The 23627-nt window shown below is 53.0% G+C and overlaps 3 protein-coding genes across 8 annotated transcripts; 2 read left to right on the top strand and 1 right to left on the bottom strand.

The window, feature by feature from the left end:
* Positions 1 to 1709: 1709 nt before the first annotated feature.
* Positions 1710 to 2880, bottom strand: Tmem256 (transmembrane protein 256). Its single transcript, XM_031351771.1, has 4 exons — positions 2737 to 2880; positions 2407 to 2438; positions 2056 to 2136; positions 1710 to 1958 (listed from the first exon to the last, which is right to left on the bottom strand). The coding sequence occupies exons 1-4, from the start codon at positions 2819 to 2821 to the stop codon at positions 1815 to 1817; spliced, it is 342 nt and encodes a 113-aa protein (XP_031207631.1). The 5' UTR covers positions 2822 to 2880; the 3' UTR covers positions 1710 to 1814.
* Positions 2881 to 3414: 534 nt separating this feature from the next.
* Positions 3415 to 18432, top strand: Nlgn2 (neuroligin 2). Of its 4 annotated transcripts, XM_031351768.1 has the most exons (9): positions 3415 to 4347; positions 6321 to 6504; positions 6715 to 7409; positions 10924 to 10974; positions 12941 to 13090; positions 13266 to 13451; positions 13561 to 13753; positions 14129 to 14725; positions 15486 to 18432. In XM_031351768.1, exons 3-9 carry the CDS (start codon positions 6953 to 6955, stop codon positions 16360 to 16362), a joined length of 2511 nt encoding a protein of 836 aa, XP_031207628.1. In that variant the 5' UTR covers positions 3415 to 4347; positions 6321 to 6504; positions 6715 to 6952; the 3' UTR covers positions 16363 to 18432. The 4 variants fall into 4 exon arrangements, with proteins under 4 accessions (XP_031207628.1, XP_031207627.1, XP_031207629.1 ...); XM_031351767.1 differs by lacking the exon at positions 6321 to 6504; XM_031351769.1 differs by lacking the exons at positions 3415 to 4347; positions 6321 to 6504 and adding an exon at positions 5499 to 6120.
* Positions 18433 to 19305: 873 nt separating this feature from the next.
* Positions 19306 to 20691, top strand: Spem1 (spermatid maturation 1). Of its 3 annotated transcripts, none has more exons than XM_031351734.1 (3): positions 19306 to 19599; positions 19689 to 19746; positions 19909 to 20691. In XM_031351734.1, exons 1-3 carry the CDS (start codon positions 19456 to 19458, stop codon positions 20640 to 20642), a joined length of 936 nt encoding a protein of 311 aa, XP_031207594.1. In that variant the 5' UTR covers positions 19306 to 19455; the 3' UTR covers positions 20643 to 20691. The 3 variants fall into 3 exon arrangements, with proteins under 3 accessions (XP_031207594.1, XP_031207593.1, XP_031207592.1); XM_031351733.1 differs by having other exon boundaries at positions 19867 to 20691; XM_031351732.1 differs by having other exon boundaries at positions 19846 to 20691.
* Positions 20692 to 23627: the final 2936 nt, after the last annotated feature.

The raw sequence follows: 23627 nt of genomic DNA, 5'->3' as shown, positions 1-23627 counted from the left end.
CTCGAACTCAGAAATCCGCCTGCCTCTGCCTCCCAAGTGCTGGGATTAAAGGCGTATGCCACCACCGCTCGCATAATAATAATAAATAATAATAATTTATTATTACTATCAGTAGTACTATTATTATAATGCCTGCATATATGTCTGTGTGAGTATGTTGGATCTCCTAGAACTGGAGTTACAGACAGTTCTGAGTCACCATGTGGTTGCTAGGAATTGAACCTAGGTCCTCTGGAAGGGCCGTGAACCATCATGTGTGTGGCTGCTGTTGAACTCAGGACCTCTGCAGATCCGGCTCGCTCCGGCCCCTCTCGCTCCTCGCTCAGGTGTAATTTACTGCAGCTGTCTTCAGACACACCTGAAGAGGGCGACACGGGTGGTTGTGAGCCACCATGTGGTTGCTGGGATCGGAACTCAGGACCTTCGGAAGAGCAGGCGGTGCTCTTACCCGCTGAGCCATCTGGCCAGCCCTGTTTTAGGTAATCTTGTTCAGTTCTACCTTTCTTGCTAGGACCTCCTTGGTGAAGTGAAGCACACTGACCTCCACAGCTATCCCACTATTCTCTTCCTTCGCTCCTAGCGACCCACAGACTTGTGTGTTAATAATTTAAGGTTTACTTACTTATTTTATGAATGTGAATACAGTGTCGCTGTCTGCAGACACACCAGAAGAGGGCATTGGGTTCCAGGGCAGCATCCATCTTGCTCATGTTAGCCCTCCTTGGTGTCTGCCACCTCATCAACACTGGCTTACTAAATGTCCCCAAAACATCTGTCAGTTCTCTCCATTCTGAGTGTTAGTCAAGTCTGCTTTGCAACTGTGTCTCTTTTTCTGTCTCATATCAAAACTCAGCCATGTAGAAGATCCATGATGCCCCCAAACCCTTCCCAGTTCTACCTCGGTCTCTGTTCACCCAATGTCCTCCACACACCAGGGCTCCTTTAAGGGTCATCTCAAGCACTGCAAAACATTTTTCGATGTCCAATACATCTGGGTTTTGAATCCCAACATAGTTTACAACTAATTGCATGCCTATTCAGCACTGCCATGGCTCTCACTTCTAAATTATGTGGGTGTGGAAAACATTTGTTTCACCAGGTGGACACTGTTGAAAAGGGCATCCCTGGAATAACAGGGCCAAACCTCACCATCCTCACCGTTAGTAACCGAATTCTAACGAAGGTGAGTGCACACACATGTAACCTCAGCCACCAGGAGGCTGAGGCAGGAGGCTGGACATACAACTCAATGGAAGAAAAACTGCCTAACATTTCCAAGGCTCTGGGGTCAATCAACACGGAGTGAGCCAGGCGGTGGTGGCGCACGCCTTTAATCCCAGCACTTGGGAGGCAGAGGCAGGTGGATTTCTGAGTTCGAGGCCAGCCTGGTCTACAGAGCCAGGGCTAAACAGGGAAACTCTGTCTCAAAAAAACAAAACAAAACAAAACACGGCGTGGGGGTGGAGGGTGAATTCCAATGAACTACATGAATGAAATTATTAAAATCTACATTCCCATGTGCTCTTTAGGTAATAGGTTCCCTTAGTTCATGCGTTTTTGTTTTTTGTTTTTGTTTTGTTTTTTATGAGTCCTGCCCACAATTACAACATCTTGTAAAGATCGGAATTCCAGAACCAGAGTATATCTGTAGTCAGAAACGCAAATTCTACCCTCCCTTGCTCAAGGTTAGATAAATGAAGACTCCAAAGTTTTTTGTATGCCTCTTTCTTTTAATTTCTTTTCGGCTTCAACATTGCCCCCTTCCCTCTGCGCCCAATTACCCAGAAAGGGACTGGGGGCTTAAACCAGAGACTTCAAAGAGCTAAGGCAAGCCAGCCCAAGATTAGCAGGCTCCCTCCAACAGGCCCCAAAGTTTGGATGCTAGTGTCTCCGCTCAGAGCCTGGTAGTAAAAGCTGGTGCAGAATAAGGTAGTTCCAGAAGCTAGCAGTAACCCTGCCTGAAAGAGACGGAGAACAGAATACAGAATTTTAAGAACAAAGCAATATGAGGGAGTAAATGGGGTTTGATTTAAATTAGGCAAGGGGATTGGTTACCCAAACGGGTTTTCTGCAATAGGGCACCCCTAACAGGGCCAGGCTGTGCAAAAAGTGGTGTTTGTTGGCTTTGTCAAACAGCTGTAAGAAAAAAGAAGAGAGAGATTTTCTAAGCAACCCAGGAGCCCAGGAAGCTGAAGTTGTACACACAGGACCTTAGTCCATTCACTCTTCTCACTTCTGCCGCTGAAGTCTGTTTGCTGCTCCCCCAGGTCTTCAAGCCATAGGCCTGCAGTACTTGCTGTAGAGACCTACACTTGACTGCCTTCCCATTCATCTCTCCACTCCCTCCCAGTTTAAGGACACCCAAACACTGCGCCAAGTCCTGGAGCCCCAGAGCTGTTACTTCACCTCCTTTCCGTAGGCATCCGGAAACTGAGCGCCTGTGGAGAGAAGCAAAAACCTATCAGATCTTGTATTGGCTTAGAACTTCTCAGACCCCCCCGGAGCACCTAAGTAGACACTGGTGAAGAGGGGCATCCCTGGAAGCTTCTGATTGGTGGAAACAGATGTAGTACTGAGAAGTAGTACTGAGAAGCTTTTGGACCTAATGACAAACTTGAAGGTTCAGAGTTCCAAGGGATCTCTATTCCATAAAAGACAGGACACTTCTTATAGATCCCTCCCCTCACCAGACCCCAAACATTGCCCACAGCCCAGCTGCATCCCACGTCCCCTGACCGTGTGCCCCGTAGGAGGCCAAACCCAAGGCCCCAGCTCCGGACAAGGCACCTAGGCGGCGGAAAGCAGCCCCTACCCCGGCCATAGCTGTGGGTGGTCACGCGCGGAACCAACACCGCCCTGACCACCCAACAAGCCAGCCAATCCCGATTGCCCATGCAAATAAGGTCCAAAAGTACCCAATCATGGCTATCTTCATTTCAGAGCCCCAGTTCCCTTATAGACGTCTTTGTAAAACTTCTGCTGAATGGAGAAGATGTCTGGCGGGCGGAGAAACTAGAACCAATTAGGAGCGGAGGAGCGAAGCAGTGGGAGGCGGGGTTGAGGGTGGGACTAAAGGATTTGCGTCACGGGCTGGCCCACTTTCCAAGTTGATCGCCTCTTCGACACCCCAACCCCACACCTCCAGCTAATTTGCAAAGATATCGGTCCCCCACAAAGTTCCACCCTTTTTACCACAGGCTCCTCCTGTTCGGCATCAAACCAGACCCACTCCTCAAAAGGGGCGGCCCCACGGATTTCTAAGCCCCACCTATTACCATTAACCCCCTCCCACTCCATGATGGCCCCGCCTCTATGCCTAGAGGCCCCGCCTTCTTCGTGTGATGCCCTGCCCTCTATAGTTCAGATGTTCTCCCCCTTGCTAGACCCGGAGAGCCCCGAGGGTGGGAGATCCGGCGGTGGGGGGGGGGGGAAGATGTCTTCACCCTGCTCTAGTTCGCTACGTCCATCCGTCCGTCTGTCCACTCCCACCCCCTCCACTGTCTTCAATCCCCCCACACTCCAGAGGGCGGGTGGGCAGGCGGGTGCGAGCGAGGGGTGTGCGCCGCTCTCTCGGCAGGGGGCGGGGGAGGCGGCCGCGCGGTGACGCGCGGGGCTGCTGCGGCTGCTCCGCCGGCGGATCATCACTCTCGAGCTGGGATGGACGCGGGGCGGGCGGGCCCTGGCGCGCAGAGCCAGGAGTCCGGGCCTCCTGGCTACTGAGCATTCCCCAAAGCCTCCCCTAGCCCTTGCCTTCCTTCCTAGGAGCCGCACCGACCTCTGCCTCGAGGCTCGGGACTCGGCCCCCGCCCTCCTCTGACTCCCCGGATCTCCCTCTCCTGCCCGCCCTCGGGATCAACTAGATCCCTCCCCCTCCCCGAGGATTCCGGCTGGATCCCTGCCCCTGCACCGCGGATTCTGCGCTCCGGGGCTCCGGGCCCCTAGGGATTGCCGTGGACTCCTCCTCCTCCTCCAGCACCCGATCCCTTAGGATCTATCGCCTGAACCGCCTCCTGGTCCCTCGAAGCCATCCCAGAAAGCCAGTGGATCTCCAGTCCAGTCCTGTCCCATTGCTCCCTCCTGGCTCAGCCTTCCCCACTGCGGGGTTCCCTGTTCTTGAGCTCCCTCTGACCCTATACCCTAGCTTTCCTTTTCCTGGGGATCGACTAGATCCCGGCCCCGCCCCCCGGGGCTGGGGCGATCCCCCTCCCCCGCCGGGTGAGGCGCTGCAGGCGGGGGCTGGGCCTGCGGGGCCGCGGGGGCTCAGAGGCCGCCGCCCCCCTTCTGAAGCCCGTCCGCCCCCTACTCGGAGCCCTGGATGGAGGCACCACGGCCCCAGGGCTGATCCAGGTAGGAGCTAAGCCATGCTGGGTGGAGGGGGCTGCGCGGCGGTCCATTGGGGTCTTCCTTTTCCCATATTCCTCCCTGCGCCTGGTTTCCCCCAGCCTGCTCTGTCTGCGTGTCTCCGCCTAAGGATGCTCTCGCCGTGTCTCTGCGTCTTGGTCTCTTTGTCTCTGCCTCTCTCCAGTCCATGAATGATCCTTTGAATGGGCCCACAGACCCCGTGTGTTCCCATCTCCCCCTCCCCCTCCTCCCCTTCCCGGCCAAGCCATTTTCCCCACTGCAGGAAGGGGGGGCTGCGGCCTGAGCCCCCGTCCCTCAACTCTCCCCGGTTGGGGGAGTCGGGCCTGGGCTGGAATGGAAGAGCAAGGCAGAGGGATCGGGAGGAGGGGGAGCAAGATGTGGCAGACAGAGATGAAGAGAGAAAATGGGGGAGAGAGTAATAGAAAAAAGGAGAGGAGAGGAGAGAGAGAGAGAGCACTTGAGGGAGAAAATCAGAGAAGGTATTTGGAGGAGAGAGCGATGAGAAACACCAAGGAGACAGAAATGAGAAAAGACCGAGGGGTGAGAGACTGAAGGCAAGAGCTGGAGCAAGCCAGTTAAGGCCAAGGAAAGATGCTCTGAGGGACCCTGTACAGAGGAGAAAGATGGGGGGAGGGCTGTAGTGGGAGGGGAAGAGAAAAAAGCTAGTTAGAGGAGAGGAGGCCAGGGGCCCAAAGTACCTTAAGGGAAAGGGGTGACTGAGGCAGGCCATGATGGGAGAAGGGGGAAGAGACAGTAAGGCCCAGCCTGGCATAGGAAGAAGAGATGGGGGGGGTCAACTACAACCCCCCCTTCAGCTGATGGGAGAACTGGAGCCTAAAAGGACCTGAAAAGGGGAGGGCATGACTGGGTGTGAGTGGTGAGGACTCCTGTGTCCTCATCTCTGGAATAAATTGACACCTGCAGAGAGCCACCCGCGGGCTGGCGCCTGGCTCTGAAAAGCCCGGCGTCAGCAAACAGTCCTGAAGGGGGGGGTTCCAAGGGGGGGGCTTACTGAAATGACCTGGGTGTCTGCCCTGCCTACCTTTTTAGTGGTTCTGCCCCTGCTGCCTGGGTACCCAGGCATCCAAGCAGTAATACCGGGGGCCGGGCGGGGGGAGGGGAAAGGGAGGGGGAACTCCTGGGGTGAGACGATACCTGAGGTTTGCCTGAGGACGTAGGTCAAAATGCTGTGCGGAGAAGATGTCAGCCAGGGTCCAAGGCTCCTCTAGATTATGGGAAGGGGGTGTCAGCAGGCTTATTTGAGAAGCCTACCTAAGTGCTTCTTTTACCTCCCCCTCCCCATCTACCAGAGACCTGGTCAGTAGGGGTAGGCTCTGATGGGGCTAAGCAGGATGGGGGGAGGGGCACATCTCTTAGGATTCTCTGCCTAGACTACCCTCCCCTCACATATACTTCTTCTCTCTGATAAGATTGGGTGAAACTAGCGTTCTGACTCATGTCTCTGTCCTCCCTCTCATGGCCCGAATGGACTCAGTAACCAATCAAGCCCCTTCCCCTCTTCCTCTAGACCACCCCCCTCCAGGGTTAAAGCTGCAGCCCGTTGCCGAGGTAACATTGCGGGGCAGCATCCTGTCGCCCAGCAACCGGCTGCAGGATCATGCATCTGTCCCTGGATTTGCCCCTTCAGCATCCCCTCATCACTCTAACCCCTGGCTTTAGGCATCCCAACTTCTAAGGAAAGACATGGAAGGGCCTGGGGAGAAAAGGGTCCCTAAGTGCACAGATCTTTAGGGAATGGTACGCTAATGGGGACAGAAGGTACTGGGGTTTGCACAGTCCGGAGAAGGCCCAGAGTCTGGCCTGGGGGGGGGGGGGTTCAGCGCCATGAAATTACAGCTCAGGAGTAATTAACACGTATAAACAAACCCGCCACTTCCTGCTAATTAATGACTTGGTATTTTTATTTTCTCTTCCTTGTCTATCTCATTCTCTCCCAGGGAAGTGGGGACTGGGACTCCTGAGCCCCTAGGGAGAGCCTGCCTGGGAGGGATAGAGGCAGGAAAGGGGCACCCTGAGTCTAGGACCCTCTCTCCACTGACCCTGCCCTGGACATTTACCACATCTGACGCCACCCCTCAACTTGGGTCTCTGCGGAGGGAAGAGGGCAGCCGGGGGAAGGGGGTAGGTGTCAGGGGGCCTGCGGGTGGAAGAAAGGGGTAACTTGATCTGAAATTCAAGCCACTAACCACTTGTCTCTTGTTTCCCCATCCTTTCTGCCCTCCCCATCCAATTTCCCTTCCCTTCTTCCACCTCTCTGTATTTTTCTGTCTGTTTGTCTGTCTGTATCTTGCACACCCTGTCCGGGTCCCCGTTCTCCCCTTCACCGGGCAGGTCGGGCCTCCCAGCACCTTCTTCTACCTTCTTCCCCTTCCCCACCCCTTATCCCCTCCATGGAGAGAAATAGACTCCTCTTCTGTCCCTTCTAACCCAGGTCCCTACCCGTCCCCCTCCTCCTTCCTTTCCCCGCCCCCTCCTCCCTCCTGGGGCGAGGGGGGCCTCCCTCCCTCTCCCCCCCTTCTCTCTCTCCGAGGGGGGGGTCAGGGGAGGGAGGGGGGGTCCCCCAATCAGCATGTGGCTCCTGGCGTTGTGTCTGGTGGGGCTGGCTGGGGCTCAACGGGGAGGAGGGGGTCCCGGCGGCGGCGCCCCGGGCGGCCCAGGCCTGGGCCTCGGCAGCCTCGGGGAGGAGCGCTTCCCCGTGGTGAACACAGCCTACGGGCGAGTGCGCGGTGTGCGGCGCGAGCTCAACAACGAGATCCTGGGCCCGGTCGTGCAGTTCTTGGGCGTGCCCTACGCCACGCCGCCCTTGGGCGCCCGCCGCTTCCAGCCGCCTGAGGCACCTGCCTCGTGGCCCGGCGTGCGCAACGCCACCACCCTGCCGCCCGCCTGCCCGCAGAACCTGCACGGGGCCCTGCCGGCCATCATGCTGCCTGTGTGGTTCACCGACAACTTGGAGGCGGCCGCCACCTACGTGCAGAATCAGAGCGAGGACTGCCTGTACCTCAACCTCTACGTGCCCACTGAGGACGGTAAGGGCACAGGCACAAGGCCGGGCACCCTGTAGACACAGCCCACAAACGCACACACGCAGACCCTCAGAGCACAGGACTGACTTCTGCCCCTAAGCTGGGCCTTGATGGGCAGTGAGGGGCAGTATGTCCCTGCAAGCCCCTGCGGATCCTGCGAGGTAAGGGTGCCTGCTTATCAGGCAGGCCTGGGAGCATCCCATAAGCATCTCGCAGCAGAAACTCTTTGTGCTTTAGAAGGAAGGGTAGCTGGCATTAGGCCAGACTCACCCATCCTCCCCTGAAAAAGACACGCAGTCAGACACCTAATCTCAGTGTTGGTGGCTGGTGTTCTGGTGATGGATGCCTCCAAGGCTTGCTCCAGCTTTGCCTCCACCTCCTGCCTTTCTCCCCACATAACTACCTCCAGATTTCAGTTCCAGCCATAGCACTTAAGAGTCCCCAGGCCAACCTGCCCTGTCTTCTATCATATGGCACCTGTCAGTCCCTTACCTGAGTTGAGTACCCTGGCCAGTGTTATTCAGTGACTTCTTATGGGAGATTTCTGTCTCCTATACAGACATCCCTCCACATCCCTGAAGGGTCAGGAAAGCTTCTTAGCAAAGACCCTTCCACTCACATCCCCCAGCGTCCCATCCCCATCAGAACATCCTCCTTGGGTTTGAGATGCTGCTTCTGTGAATGAGTTCCTGTTCACTGTATGGCAGCTTTGTACCCCAGCACTTGCTCCCAGGTAGCTGTGCACTCACCAACCTTTTGCACACCAAGATTAATCAGAATCTTTTCCAGCTACACACACACACACACACACACAAACCCAGCATTACAAACAGACCCTACATTGCCCTTTAAAAAAAAAAAAAAGATTTATTTATTTATTATATGTAAGTACACTGTAGCTGTCTTCAGACATTCCAGAAGAGGGTGTCCGATCTCGTTACAGATGGTTGTAAGCCACCATGTGGTTGCTGGGATTTGAACTCAGGACCTTTGGAAGAGCAGTCGGTGCTCTTACCCACTGAGCCATCTCTTCAGCCTGCACACTGCACTTTGGACATACACTCTCACCACTCCAAAACATCCCAACACATCCACATAGCCGACTCTGTCTGCTGCATGCCTCCTCCAGCTAGTTCCTGGTACCGTGCAGGCCTGGTAACCAGGAGCTCCCAATGAATCCCTCCTCATTGTGTACTCAAGTTCTACAGTAACTAAGACTCAAAGGCTTAAAATGAATGACCGTTTGTCCAGCTGGCCATGTGTTCCAATATCTTACAAGTTACATCTCTCAACCCCTCCACAGAGTACACATGCCCAATACTTCCCTGAAATAGTATTCCCACTACACACATGGGCCCCAACCTTCCCTTAATCCTAGATGCCAGTCCTGTGTCCCTGGATGCTCTGGTAACCCCTGCATGTGCAGTTTTTATATCCACATAACCTTGAGATCACCCTCCTGAGAGGTCCAATACTAACACCTTTTACCTTGCACCAAGATTGCTCGTATGCCAATCACAGGATGACTCCCTTAACCTGCCCATGTCCATGCTAATATCTCCCATATGGACCACCTACTGCCCCACATTTCAGCTCTGCATTCTAGCTAACTACCCCTCCCCAGGTAAAACTGTGATTTCTAACAGCCTAGCCACAAGGTTCTGCTGCCCTCTCCCACTGCCCCTTCCCTCACCAGTTCTGCACCTTATCTCCCTGAAGTACTCACTCATCCTCTCATCTCACCACTGCAATCAGTTGACTCTCCATCACCGTGTGTGTGTGAGTGTGTGCCTGTGTGTGTGTGTGTGTGTGCGCGCGCATGTGTGTGTGTTTGCACACACGCACACACACACACTTTTGAGACAGGGTCTCATTCTGTAACCTAGGCTGGTCTAGAACTCACTATAAAGCTTAGGCTCTTTATTGACTTTTGATAATCCTCCTGCCTGAGTGCTGGGTTTATGAGCTGCCATAATCAATAGCACCCACACTTTCACATAAGCTACCCACCCCAGGTTTTCCTTGTTGGGGCTTTCTCGTCACGCCTATGCGAACCATCTAACACTTGTCACCATTGGACTGACCACTCCATCTGCACACAGATTGTCCCCCCTCCCTCCATTCCACCCCTTCCCACACCTTCTGTATTTTTAACCGTTGCATATTGCAGACCTGATTGGGGCCTGACACATTCAGGTGATCTCACTAAATCTTCACACCAGTTCTAGGAGGAAGTGGTTGACTCAGACACACACACACACACACACACACACTTCACAGTCTCACGGTCATGAACACCTTGCTGAATTCATCCAAATCCATATCCTCTCATGAAATAGAACCCCTGGTTCCAGGTCCACCAAGTAGATCATCATTGTCAGCGGTAGTCTGAGCCTTGTTGACCCCATCCGTCCCTGAGTTTTGGGGAGAACCAGTCAGCCTGAGGAACTCCCTGAGTACTCTTCAGTCTCAGCTCTCCCCTGATTAACCCCCAAACCCAAAAGAAGTCTAACACCAGTCTCTGAGTTCTGCTGGGACTTTTGCTGATCTTAGCCCCACTTGCTCTCCCAGCCTGACACCTACTTTATGTATCAGACTGGCCCAAGGTAGTTTCCTAATGTTGGCAGAATGAGTACCCCAAGAGGGGAGGAAGGCTCTTTTACAGTGGACTTAGGGTGGGGCTGGTGATCCTAAGGGAAAATCACAATTTGGTGGGGAGGAGAAGAGGCCTGGGCAAGGGTTGAGGTGGGTGGGAGCGTGGAGGGATAAGCTGGAGTGGAGGGCAAGACCTGATGACCCCTTTCCCTGCTTTGCCCATATTGGGGAAGTGGGATGAGAAGCCAGGCCTGTGAGTGTGGATGGAAGAGAAGTGCTGGGGGGTGAGGCTGGAGAGGGGGCAGGTGGGCAGCCTAGCTGACCTACCCATAGCCCTTCAGTTGGCAGCAGGGGCTTCTGGAGTCAATGAGCAATGTGGCGGTCTGCCCCGAACCCATCCTGCCTTCTCACCTCCAGAACAGTTCAGAGGGAATAGAGCCCTTTCTGTACAGCCTCCTCTGACAGCCCATAGCATGTGGCTGGCCCTGAAAGGAGTCTGTGTGAGAGGTGGCCCGGGTGGCAAGACAGCCTTGGTGTCCCTAGGTGCCCCCCACCTTCATCCCCTAACACTATTTCATTTCCAGCAAGTAGCAAACACACCAAAAAGCCAAGTCCTTTCCAATTAAGTAACTGTGTCTCAAGACAGCCTCGGCCCCTCAGGCACCCCACCCCTCAAACCCACCTTTTCTTTGGGGCATGACTTTTTCTGGGGAGGGGAAAAATTGGGTTATAGAAACGTTTTTCTCTTTTCTTGGTTTCTTTTTCTTGCAAACAGATTTTGCTTTTTTTGGCTTATTTTTTCTGCCTCTCCCCCCTCCCCTTTTCTGCTTTCTCTCCTCCCCTCCCCATCTACCACCTCCCCTGACCCCATCTTTCCCCACAAAATTGTCCTTTTTTCTCTGTTTTGTGTTCCCGGTCTTAGGTCCGCTCACAAAAAAACGTGACGAGGCGACGCTCAATCCGCCAGACACAGGTAGATTTAAAAATCCCGCTGATGCATGTGGTTGCTTTGAAGAGGACTCTGATGGCCCTGCCCCTAACTAAATGTCCCCACAGCTCTCAAGGCCACCCCCCAGTCGTTCTCCATCTAAAAATGCAAAAGAAAAAAGAAAAGAAAAAATTTTAATAATTGGAAAAAAGAATTATGAAAACTTCAAACAAAATTTGATCAATGTTGGACCCACTAGTTGACTTTCGAGAAAGGCTAGCCATGGTGAAATAAGGTGGAAAGAGAAAAAGGAACTGGATTGCCAGGAAAAAAATGCTGAGAGTCTGAAAGAAATCTGGACTGTTTTGCAACATGTGAAATGTACCATTTGACCGGAAAAAAAAAAAAAAGTTTTAATCTGAAGCAAAATAATATTTGAAAAAAAATGACAAATTAATGACATTAATCAAAACATTAGAAACCTGCTACAATTTCTAACCAAAGCCTGTCAGACTTAAAAAAAAAAAATGAACATCTGAAATGAATCAAAGAATTTGAAAATTTTTAAAAACAGGGCCCAATATCTTGAAGTTTCACCACAAAATTTTGAAATAATGCAAAGAATTTTTTTCTTGTTTTCTTTTTTTCCCAAATGGAGCTTTTTGTTTTTTCTTTTCTTGTTGAATCTGCCCCAAGATCTTCTTGCTTTTTGGTTGTTGTTTTTTGATTTCTTTCTTCTTTCTTGATCCTGGTTTTTGTTGTTGGTTTTGAATTCTTGTTGCCCCGCCCCTCTTCCTGCTCCTTCCCTTTCTAATATCCTCCCCCCACAGGGAGAGGTCTGGGGGAGGGCGGGAAAGAAGGAGGACAATTAGGGCAGGCCCCTGGAAGGAAGCAGCTGTAAGGTTAGGGCTGGAAGAACAGCATCTTGGGGATGGGCATAGAGAGAACTCTGGCCAAAGAAGTCCAGAGACCAGAGCAGGAGGCAGAAAGGGCTTGTCCTGCGACTTGCAGGTTGACCTTCTGGAAGGATGCGGGAGAGGGCACGGGTGCTAGAGGCCAGCTGTAGGGTCTAAGCCTGGCTCCTATACCAGATGTTAGACAAGAGCTCTACCAGTGAGCTAGAGCCCCAGAGCTTGCCAAGAGTTCAAAGAGAGCTGGAGTTAACCCCAGCCTTGGGACTTTAGAGATAGCCTCGGCTAGTAGTGGGGAGTCAGATTGTATAGTCTGGAGGACCCTGACAGGCTCTTCTGGACTCCCAGCCACCCTCTTTAGGAATTTTCGCTCCGTCGTCCAGTCCAGAGCTTCATGGCCTGCTGCATGTGGCAGATCTAAAGGATTCTATTGGCTATGGCAGCTAGTGTAGGAGAGGCCGGTTTGGAGGGTGGAGAGTCCAAGAGCCAGAGCTTTACCATGACTTCTTTAAGCAGGTTCTTCCCCACCCTGCCTCCTCCTGCCACAGTAATTAGGCTGGGGGTTGCCATGGTAACTGGGGAGGTGACCTAGAAAGGAATTAGGGCGGGGAGGAGACCAAGCCCCCAGGGACCCTAAGGCCTGGCACCCCTCACCCACAGACTAGGGTGCCATGTGGAGCTGAGGCCTAAGCCTGAGTCTGAGGAGATGCCAGGGCCCTCCCAGCACCTCCAGCCCTAAGTCCCAGCCTTAGTCCGCTCTTCCCAGGAGCAGCAAGGAGATTTGTTGTGTGTGTGGAGAAGCCCTGAGGAGGGCCACTTCCTACCCTTGGCCTCTGTTGGGCTTCTTGGAAAGTATGCCCAACATTTGGTGAAGTGCTTGGACTCATGCTGGCCAATGATGAGGACGGACCTTCCTCTAGGCTTAGCTGGGGAGGGAGGGAGGGGAATCCGGTCTTGCCCCCGCCAGGGATGTTAGTGACAAGTCCCCTGAGCTCCAGGCTGGTCCTCTGAAGGCCTGGGAGCTCCAAAGTGCTGCTTCTGGTCTGACTGTGTCCTTGTCCCCGATCTCCTGGCCCACCTGCTACCCCCTCCCCTCGCAGATATCCGGGACTCTGGAAAGAAACCGGTTATGCTGTTTCTACACGGCGGCTCCTACATGGAAGGCACCGGGAACATGTTCGACGGCTCAGTCCTGGCTGCCTATGGCAATGTCATCGTAGCCACACTCAACTACCGTCTTGGGGTGCTCGGTGAGGGTGGGCAGCCAAGTCTTGGGGGACAAAGTCTGGGAAGCAGTCCTGGTGGGCAGGGTCCTCCCATGTATGCCAGAATACCTGATAGACTTACCACGGCCTTAAGCTAAGCCCTGGCTGAGGGTCATGGGTGCTGTGACATCTCCAGGGAGCACCCTTCTCCTACCCCCAGGTTTTCTCAGCACTGGTGACCAGGCTGCAAAAGGCAACTATGGGCTCCTGGACCAAATCCAGGCCCTGCGCTGGCTCAGTGAAAATATCGCCCACTTTGGAGGTGACCCCGAACGAATCACTATCTTTGGGTCTGGTGCAGGGGCCTCCTGTGTCAACTTGCTGATCCTCTCCCACCATTCAGAAGGTACCAGCAGCCTCCTCGCCTGCCCTCCCATCCCAAAACCTGGACCCTACCCATCCTCTCCTTCCTTTGCCTGATAACAGCCTAGCCTGAGGTCTGCCTGTCCCACCAGGACTGTTCCAGAAGGCCATTGCTCAAAGTGGCACCGCCATTTCCAGCTGGTCTGTCAACTACCAGCCGCTCAAGTACACGCGGCTGCTGGCAGCCAAAGTGGGCTGTGACCGAGAGGACAGCACTGAAGCTGTGGAGTGTCTGCGCCGGAAGTCTTCCCGGGAGCTAGTGGACCAGGATGTGCAGCCTGCCCGGTATGGGGTTGGGGAGGGCTGGGTCCAGGTGTCTGCTTTCCTAACTGATTCCAAGGAGGTTGAGGTGAGAGGTTCTTAGAGGCAGTCCAACGGGGTAAGGAGAGGTGGGTTTCAGATGCCCCAGTGGCTGTCCGTTAGCAGCCTTCCTTATGTGGAGGTCACCATACCACATAGATCAAGCACAGGGTTTCACAAAATGTGTTAGGGAGATATCCAGATGGGCCAGAGTGCTCTGAAGGACTGACTCTATGAGTTTTCAGGTCATGGAAAAAGGTCTTCTAGGCAGAGGGAGGTACCTGTGTGTGTGGCTTAGGAGACCACGGGCCCAGAGGAGGCCATCAACTGGATGATGAGACCTTGCCCCCTTCTCCCCAGCTACCACATTGCCTTCGGGCCAGTGGTGGACGGCGATGTAGTCCCTGATGACCCTGAGATCCTCATGCAACAGGGAGAATTCCTCAACTACGACATGCTCATTGGTGTCAACCAGGGAGAGGGTCTCAAGTTTGTGGAGGACTCTGCAGAGAGTGAGGATGGTGTATCTGCCAGCGCCTTTGACTTCACTGTCTCCAACTTTGTGGACAACTTGTATGGGTATCCAGAAGGCAAGGATGTGCTTCGAGAGACCATCAAGTTCATGTATACGGATTGGGCTGACCGGGACAATGGCGAGATGCGGCGTAAGACCCTGCTGGCGCTCTTTACCGACCACCAGTGGGTAGCCCCAGCTGTGGCCACTGCCAAGCTCCATGCCGACTACCAGTCCCCTGTCTACTTTTACACTTTTTACCACCACTGCCAGGCTGAGGGCCGGCCAGAGTGGGCAGATGCAGCGCATGGGGATGAGCTGCCCTACGTCTTTGGTGTGCCCATGGTGGGCGCCACTGACCTCTTCCCCTGCAACTTCTCCAAGAATGATGTCATGCTCAGCGCAGTAGTCATGACCTACTGGACCAACTTCGCCAAGACTGGGTAAGGACCAGAGGGCCTAGTGGGGTTGAGGTACCCTCACCTTCCTTTGCTGGTTCTTAACCCCACCTTCCTTCCCAAGGCCATCGTTCCTCTAGGAAGACATAGGCTCTCACATGCCCTTGCTCTCCTGAGACAAACTGCTGAACACCTTTGTAGCAGACACTGAGGGGGTTGGAGATTCCCTAGTGTTAGAAAGGCCCCTGTCTTTTCTGGGGGTAGGCTTTCTTAGGTAGCTTTGGTGTGACTGCTGTCTGTCCCGCTTGGTCTGCATCTAAGTATAGAGAATTTCTGTCTGTCTGTCTGTCGCTGTGTCTCTGTCTCTTTCCTGAGGTCCACTGACTTCTCTGCCCTCTTTGGTTTTTATCTCCTGACTGCTCTCACCAGAACTGTCTTCTTGACCCTGACTATATCCCATATGCCTGTCTCTCCGTGTCTCAGCTCTGTGTCGCTGGATATCTCTTCAAACTCCATCTCTGTCTTTCTCTGTGTCTCTCTCATCTCTCCTGCCTCTTTCTCTCCCCTCCCCCCGTGTGTGTGTTTGTGTGTGTCTGGCACAGTCTCACTATCATAGCCCAGGCCAACCCCTTTCTTATGCCTCTTAAGTGCTGGGATTGTTAGGCATGCATCACTATGTCTAACCTTTTCTAGCTGTAGGTGTTTCCTGGTCTCTAAATCTCTAAATCTTCTCCCTCCCCTTGGCTGCTCCATCCTCCTTCCGAGCCTCACCCTCACACCTTTCCTTGCCCTCCTGTGCCCACAGTGACCCTAACCAGCCTGTGCCACAGGACACCAAGTTCATCCACACCAAGCCCAACCGCTTTGAAGAGGTAGTGTGGAGCAAGTTCAACAGCAAGGAAAAGCAGTACCTGCACATAGGCTTGAAACCGCGCGTGCGCGACAACTACCGTGCCAACAAGGTGGCCTTCTGGCTGGAGCTCGTGCCCCACCTGCACAACCTGCACACAGAGCTCTTCACCACCACCACTCGCCTGCCTCCCTATGCCACACGCTGGCCACCTCGCACACCCGGTCCTGGCACTTCTGGCACACGCCGTCCTCCCCCACCCGCCACTCTGCCACCTGAGTCAGATATTGACCTAGGCCCAAGGGCCTATGACCGCTTCCCTGGTGACTCGAGGGACTATTCCACGGAGCTAAGCGTGACTGTAGCAGTGGGTGCCTCCCTCCTCTTCCTCAACATCCTTGCCTTTGCCGCCCTCTACTACAAGCGGGACCGGCGCCAGGAGCTGCGGTGCAGGCGGCTTAGCCCACCAGGAGGCTCAGGCTCAGGTGTGCCTGGTGGGGGCCCCCTGCTTCCCACTGCTGGGCGCGAGCTACCCCCTGAGGAGGAGCTGGTATCGCTGCAGCTGAAGCGGGGTGGTGGTGTTGGGGCGGACCCTGCTGAGGCCCTACGCCCTGCCTGTCCACCCGACTATACCCTGGCCTTGCGCCGGGCACCGGACGATGTGCCTCTCTTGGCCCCGGGGGCCCTGACCCTGCTGCCTAGTGGCCTGGGGCCCCCACCCCCACCCCCACCTCCTTCTCTCCATCCCTTTGGGCCCTTCCCACCACCACCCCCTACTGCTACCAGCCACAACAACACGCTACCCCATCCCCACTCCACCACTCGGGTATAGGGGGCGGCTTGGGGAGGTCTGCCTCCCTAGCCCTCCCAGCCCACGCCACTTGAAGGCAGGGAGGAGGACTCAGCACCGGGCTTTACCCCTGTGGATTTGTCAAACTTCATGTGGAGCAGTGTAAAAGTGGACATGGGATTCCTCACTGGGAAGAGTTTTTCCCATGCAGAGATCCCCATTATCTCCTCTGGACCTGGGCCTTCGAACACCTGGGGGGTTTTTTTGCCCTCCGTTGGGACATCAGTCTTCGGTGTGTGGAAATGTGGAAGTCTTTTTGCCCATGTGAAAACATGCTTTCCCAGTGGGGGGTGTTTTCCCATGTGCAGGGTGAGGTTTGTTTGTTTTTTTTGTTTTTGTTTGGTTTGAGTATTTTTTTTTTGTTTCTTTCTGTTGTTTGTTTGTTTTGTCCTGCGCCCCCCGCCCTGGACACGTTTGCCTCCTCAAAGAATTTCTGCGGGGATTTGTACCCCAAGCCTTCGCCTTCTCCTCCCCGTCCAACTCCCTGGAGACCCTGGAAGTGATGTGTGCACAGACGGTGACCCTTGGCCACCAGACAATACAGGGTGGTCCCTGGGGAGCAGCAAGGAAATCACAGGCCCCCTGCACCCAGCTCCCCACCCACCCCTGAAAAGCATGTTTCTTCCCCATGGCACAAGTCAGGTGAAGCACGCTCTCCCTGGAAGCCTTCACCTTCCACAGACAACACAGATTTCCTGCTAGAGGAAAGGGAAGATCCCTGTGCATCGCAGTACTGTCTGGAAACTTACCTTCCCACGGTCCAGGACACATTTCATCGATGGAAACATGTTCTTGCATGTGGATGTGTGTTTCACAGGCAGAGGGTCCTGCTCTCCCCAGCACTTCCCTGCCTTCTCCCACACCTCAGGTCCAGCACACACTTCCTCCTTGCATAGCAGGTGGGAACAGACTTCAGATTGACAGAAGCCACATGGGAAGTAGAGACTTCGAGAGAGATCCTGAGGTGGGAGGATGGGGGGGCATGGCACATGTCACACAAGAGGCCATGCATGTTTAACCTAAGCCCTCATGGGGCCTGAGGACAGCCTTTTCCTCAGTCCTTGAGATCATTGCTCATCCGTGCCAAACTGGGTTGACTGGTTGGGAGACTCTCAAAATGTGCCAAGGATCCCTAAGTTCTAGTCCAGGGAAAGGAAGCGCCAGGAGCAGGTGGCAGCTAAGGTGGTTCCCCGTAACCCCCCCCAGCCCCCGCGCTTGTGACTCACCCCCATGTCATTTCTCCTTCTCTGCCTTGGTTCCTCTTTCTCCATCACTGGCTCCTTTGATACTCTCTCCCCATCTCAGGGTCAGACCAGCCTTCTCTCTTCACCTTCTTTAACCTGTCTCCCCTCCCTGATTGGTTGAGTTGAAGAAGAAAGGAAGCCGAGGAAGGGGGAGGGGAGGAGTCAGGGAAAAAGGTTACACGGACAGGCTGGGGAGAGAATGAGGTCAGCTGTACCAAGGAGCAGATGGAGGGGCCGTGGGGGACAGGGCAGACACCAGCGGGAAGACTTTGAAAGGAAATGTGGGAGGCAACTGCCCAGAGGTCTTTGGATTTGGACCTCTTGGGGAAAAGAATGATGTCAGGAAGAGTTTTGAGGGACACCAGTGGAGGGGTGGCTGAATCTTTGTGTATTGTTTGGCTTTCTGAGGGATGTTAGTGCCAAACTTGTATAGGGGTGGAGTGCTGTCTTCCACTGACACCCAGATCCAGAATCCTTGGTCTTGAGTCCCCTGTCCTTTCTCCATCACCCTGAACCCCCATGGAAATGTAGTTCTTTTCTGGCCCTTTTCCCTGCCTGGTCTAGCAATTCTTGGAACAGCCATGCCTTCCAAATGCTATCAGCCTGGGCCCTGAGCCCTGTAAGCAGATGCCCCAGAGCTGGGGTGTGAGAGAGGGGCTGGGGGACCCCATGATACAGCCACGGACTCCAATGCCCAGCCCCTTTCCAAATGTCCCATGTCCCCACCCCAACCCTTTGCGGCTCTGTACACATTTTTAAACCTGGCAAAAGATGAAGAGAATATTGTAAATATAAAAGTTTAACTGTTGGTTGTGTCTGCTGTCATGTTAGAAGGTGGGGAAGGGTAGTGCCCAGCTCTGGTTGTGCCTGTCATGTTAGAAGGTAATTCAAGATCTGAGGAGAAATGGCAAGAGGAAAGGTTTCTATAATGACAGGACTGGTTGGTTAAGGTAGAGACCAAGATGGGCAAATAGTTACAAACACTTAGGTTTTGTTTTGTTTTGTTTTTTTGAGATAGGGTTTCTCTGTATAGCCCTGGCTGTCATGGAATTTACTCTGTAGACAAGGCTGGCCTTGAACTCAGAAATCTGCCTGCCTCTGCCTCCCAAGTGCACCACTTTCCAGCTTACAAACACTTGTAATCATAGCATTCAGGAGACCCCTGGGGGGTGGGGGGTATCGGGGAACTCAAGACCAGCCTGAGCCAAATATGAGACCCTGTCTTTAAAAATGTTAGCCGGGCACCTTTAGTCCCAGCACTTGAGAGGCAGAGGCAGGCAGATTTCTGAGTTCGAGGCCAGCCTGGTCTACAAGAGTGAGTTCCAGGACAGCCAGGGCTACACAGAGAAACCCTGTCTCAGGGGAAAAAAAAAGACAGGGAACTTCAGGAGTTCCACGTCACTCCTGCCTACACAGAAAGTTTGAGGCCATCTTAGGCTACATGAGACCCTGTCTCAAATAAAACAAACAAACAAAAAGGTCAGGAGCTATGTCTGTGTGGTCCAGGGCCTGGCGCTTTTACAAGTAGAAACTGATGAGGGCAGATGCCCAATGGATTAGAGCCAGTGTGCTTGCCCAGGAGGCTGGCTATAAGAAAGAATGCAGAGAAAAGGGTTTGGCTCCTGCCAAGGCCTGGGCTAAAGCTGGGGGGGGGGGGTGTCAACCGTGAGCTAAAGCCTTGAGAGTATCATCTTAGCACATTATGAGGGAAAGCCCCAGCCTCATTGTGACCCAGTCACTCTCAGGACCTTCTGGATCAGGCTGGCAGGCCAGTGGGCATTAGGGGTAGTGGGCTGGGGGCCTAAGGGCCCTGGTGGCCCTAGGGACCGCCATGGCCATGGCTGAGCAGCCACGGCCCGGGTGGGCCTCATATCAAAACCCTAACACCAACAACTGCCAGGACATGGGAAACTCCATTCTGCTGCTCTTGGGTCTCATCATCTGTATTAACATTGGCATCAATTTGGTGACCCTGGTCAGGGATGGAGGGTGTGGATGGGGTGGCTGGGAGGCAGGCCTGGTTACAAGGACCTACCTGTGGTCACCATGTCCTCCTATACCTAGCTCTGGAGCCGAATCCGTATCCTCTTACACCGAATGTTCCATATCATTTGTGAAAAAGGTAAGGAAGACTAAGGGTCGGGGCTTAGCAGGGGCAGAAACCAAGTGTTCTATTCCACCTGACCCCTAAGCTGGCTAAGTTGCAGCTTCTCTTTCAAAGCCCCACCTCCCATCTCTCTAGAAGCCAGCCTTTCCAACAGCCTCACCTCTCCCTCATCTACAGAAGCCAGTACATCATCATTTGGGAAGCTGCCCAAGCCCTTGAGGAAGCAGACCTACCCCGAAGTCCATCTTCGATGTACCATGGACCCTGTGAAGATGACCGTGACCCCCCCGCCCACTCGTCGTCGTCACCGCCATCGATCGCCTCCATCTCGCCGTGCCTGCCGCCCCATAGCTTGGGCCCCTGATTCTGATGATGAGAAACCTCCACAGCAGCATCCAGCAATCTGTTCTCACCACTGGGACAGTCCTAAGAATTGGGAAGGCTTCCGATCTATGCAGGAGATGTGGGAACCTTGTGCTCAGGATGGTCGAGAGCAACCTCCTCAGACCATCCGCTTCCAGCCAACAGTAGAGGCCAGGCCTCACAAAACGGAAATCCGGTCAGAGCAGGGCTTAGAGGCCTATGTGTATACTGTGAATCCCCCGCCTCCCAGTCCAGAGGCTTTGCGCCATAAAAACAATGCGGCGGGGTCAGGGGGAGGTGCTGAGGGTGAGCAAGCACAGGGCCAGCCTGTCTCACCATCCTTTCTGGGACCAGCAAATGTCCCTGAAATACCCCGGCGCCGTTCATCAGGCCGAATAGTCTATGATGCCCGAGATGTGAGGAGAAGGTTACGAGAACTGACCCGGGAAGTTGAGGCTTTGTCCCACTGTTATCCCTTGGTCTCTGGATCCAGCACAGCTGAGGGGGCAGGCAAAGATTGGGTGTATCGTCCCCTGAAGGGAAGGTGACTGGGGACAAAAAAATAAAAAAAAATAAAATAAAAAAAAGAAAGAGGAAGTGGTTTGTGGTATATAGAGGGGAATGAATGCTTACCGTGCCTGGTATTCCTGGTTACAAAGAAAATGACCTCCCTGGACACAGCCTAGAGATCCTCGGGGGCCCTCGTCAACTTCTTGCCCTCCTAGGCCCTGTCCTGAGCCTTTCTAAGACCCTCCTTGGTTCCAAGACACCCAACAGCTTCCACCTTGCTCTTAGTGTCCAGAGAAGCCACCAAGTCAATCCAGATCCCCAGGCAGTCCTGAGCTAGAAAACAGGGCCTAACTCAGAGGTCTATGGAGCCCAGGTTTAGACTACAGGTCTAGCAGAAACATGGTTCCTCTAATGCTCTGGTTTCTTTGGGCAGATTGCTGAGAGGGAGGGCCTCTAGGCTGTCTCAGTCTCCCAGGAAGAACCTCGATCTCCTGCAGCCTTTGAGAGTAGACTTAAAGCAGGAGGTAAAACAATAGGGACATCGCAAGAGATGACTTCCCATAATGTCTTAGCTTCTGTGATCTCATGCCTGTCCATGTCACAAATGAAAGGCAGAGGCTCAGGCCAAGTGACTTGCTTGTGGCCCCCCAGATACCAGGGACCATGTTCACAACCTTAAGATTTTCCAACCCCCACAGCCATTCCTACTGGTAGATAAATTCCCAATGCCAGAGAATCACCCCAGCCTACACTTTACTATGTAACCACTTCTGAATTTTCCACCCACTGGCCAGCAGAGAAACTGATCCCCTGCCCTGCTCCTAGATGGCTGAGATTCTCCTACGCATATTAATACACACTTTTCTGTAAATCACCCTTGTTATTGTTGTTCATTATACTCAAGATAACACCTAACCTCAGTACTCAGGAGGTTGAGGCAGGAAGGTCATTGCAAGTTCAAACCTAGACAGGTTTACATAGCCAGTTCTGGGCTAGACATGGCTAAAATAAAAGACGTTCTATCAGCAAAACAAAACCCCCAAACAAAGAGAAGTTATTGATCATGTTAATTTTATTCTGTTACATACTGAAAAGGTATTGTATGTTTGGAAACCATAGGAAAAACCTTTCCTCTTCCCCCCCCCCCTTAGAGACAGGGTTTCTGTGTGTAGCCCTGGCTGTCCTGGATCTCGCTCTGTAGACCAGGCTGGCCTCAAACTCAGAAATCCACCTGCCTCTGCCTCCCAAGTGCTGGAATTAAAGGCATGAGCCACCACTGCCTGGCTCCCTTTCCTCCATTTTTGAATAGTTTGCTATATAAAACATGCTTGGTTGGCAGGAGGAAGAATGGATCAAGGAGTTCAAGGCTAGTCTGCCAGGGTCAGCCTGGCTTACTAGAGACTCTGTCTGAAAATAGCATGGAAAATGACTTGTTGGCAGGGTGGTGCACACCTGCAATCTCAGTGCTCTGGAGGCAAAGGCAGGATGTTTGTTGCAAGTCCAAGGCCGGTCTGAGCTACATATTGAGTTCCAGGCCAGGGAGGATTATATAAGACCCTGTTTTGGTTTTTTTGAGACAAGGTCTCACTGTGTAGCTGGCCCAGACGTCACTGTGTTGATCATGTCTGGCCTTGAACTCGGAGATCTGCCTGCTTCTGCATCTGGAGTGATTGGACTAAAGGTGTGTGCTACCATACCTGACCCTCTTTAGGTTTTAAGGTATTTTATTAGATGTTTATGTGGGGTGGATAGGTATGTGATGTCAATGGAGTGCAGAAGAAGGGTGTCCTCTTGAACTGCAGTTCTAGGTAGTGAGCCATCTAACCTGCGTGCTGGGAACTGAACTTGGTCCTCTGCAAGAGCAGTAGACATTCTGAACTGCTGTGCCATCTCTATATCCCGTTAGACCCTTAATCATTAAAGAAAAAAAAATCCAAACCAAAACCTTGCAGTTAGGGTGCTTCAACGATTGTTAACCTAGTTTACTTGAAAGACCCCCTTCTATCATATCGACAATACATCTTTAGGCTGCAGAGATGGCTCAGTTGGTAAGAGTGCTGACTGCTCTTCTGAAGGTCCTGAGTTCAAATCCCAGCAACCACATGGTAGCTTACAGCTATCCGTAATGAGATCTGATGCCCTCTTCTGGGGTGTCTGAAGACAGCCACAGTGTACTTACATATAATCTTAAAAAAAAAAAAAAAAACCTACATCTTTATACTGTGTGTAGTATGTAATTTTTTTCCAGTGAGTAAATGTTTGGCGTGTGTGTGTGTGTGTGTGTGTGTGCATGCGTGTGTGTATGTGTGTGTGTGTGGTGGTGGTGGTGGTGATTTATCGAGATGGTATCTCTAGCCCCTGGATGGCCTAGAACTAGACGGCTTCCTGCCTCAGCCTCTCCAGCAGCTAGGACCACCAAGCCCATTGCTACCATACTGTGCTGTGGGCTTCTTAAGGTGGTGGTTATTAGTCTTTTTCCACTTGGAGTTGGAATGAGTCAGTGAGAAGATAGTCTCTTTGGAAGGAAGGAAGACCATAATTGGCGTTAGTAGTTGGCAGGGACAGCAATCTGTTGGGCACTGGTACTACAGGGATTATGACACGGAAATGGTCAGGATGTAGAAGACATGGTTCTGCTAGACACCATTCATTATCTCTATGCTGCCCTCAAAGCAGGCTTGAACAGTGACACACCAACTGGCAATAGATACTGCCATGTCTCAGAAGAGCAATGGAATTCTTTATGGATATTTTGACCCTGTGAAGATGGTCTCATGACTGTAGTAGCTATCATACTTTCTGACCAGGAGCCAGATACAAGGTTAAGCAAGGAAACCAAGAAGATTGTATCAAGTGCCCGAGGGCCATGTTCTATCAAATGGAAGTCAAAGATTAAAAATTGTCATGTTATAGGTTCTTCTACCTCTGCATTATGACTCTAACCTGCCTCATTATGACCTGGCTCTTTCCCCCAGATAGTAAGCATCTCTCAGTACTGGCATGAAAACAGTGTGGGTTGGGCT

The sequence above is a fragment of the Mastomys coucha genome, unplaced genomic scaffold, assembly GCF_008632895.1.
Source record: "Mastomys coucha isolate ucsf_1 unplaced genomic scaffold, UCSF_Mcou_1 pScaffold5, whole genome shotgun sequence".
NCBI lineage: Eukaryota > Metazoa > Chordata > Mammalia > Rodentia > Muridae > Mastomys > Mastomys coucha.
Note: the sequence above shows the minus strand (reverse complement) of the source record. Positions and strands in the feature narration are given on the sequence as shown.

Bases quoted from the DNA above. Each gene is read 5' to 3' on its own strand.
- Tmem256 (XM_031351771.1), bottom strand. From the start codon at position 2,821: ATGGCCGGGGTAGGGGCTGCTTTCCGCCGCCTAGGTGCCTTGTCCGGA. The intron at 2,439-2,736 runs GTCAGGGGACGT...TTCTCTCCACAG, and splicing joins GGCCTCCTACGGGGCACACG to GCGCTCAGTTTCCGGATGCC. The intron at 1,959-2,055 runs GTAACCAATCCC...CGTCTCTTTCAG, and splicing joins ATTGCAGAAAACCCGTTTGG to GCAGGGTTACTGCTAGCTTC.
- Nlgn2 (XM_031351767.1), top strand. From the start codon at position 6,953: ATGTGGCTCCTGGCGTTGTGTCTGGTGGGGCTGGCTGGGGCTCAACGG. The intron at 7,410-10,923 runs GTAAGGGCACAG...TCCCGGTCTTAG, and splicing joins CTACGTGCCCACTGAGGACG to GTCCGCTCACAAAAAAACGT. The intron at 13,091-13,265 runs GTGAGGGTGGGC...TCCTACCCCCAG, and splicing joins CTACCGTCTTGGGGTGCTCG to GTTTTCTCAGCACTGGTGAC.
- Spem1 (XM_031351732.1), top strand. From the start codon at position 19,456: ATGGCCATGGCTGAGCAGCCACGGCCCGGGTGGGCCTCATATCAAAAC. The intron at 19,600-19,688 runs GTCAGGGATGGA...TCCTATACCTAG, and splicing joins GCATCAATTTGGTGACCCTG to CTCTGGAGCCGAATCCGTAT. The intron at 19,747-19,845 runs GTAAGGAAGACT...TCTCTTTCAAAG, and splicing joins CCATATCATTTGTGAAAAAG to CCCCACCTCCCATCTCTCTA.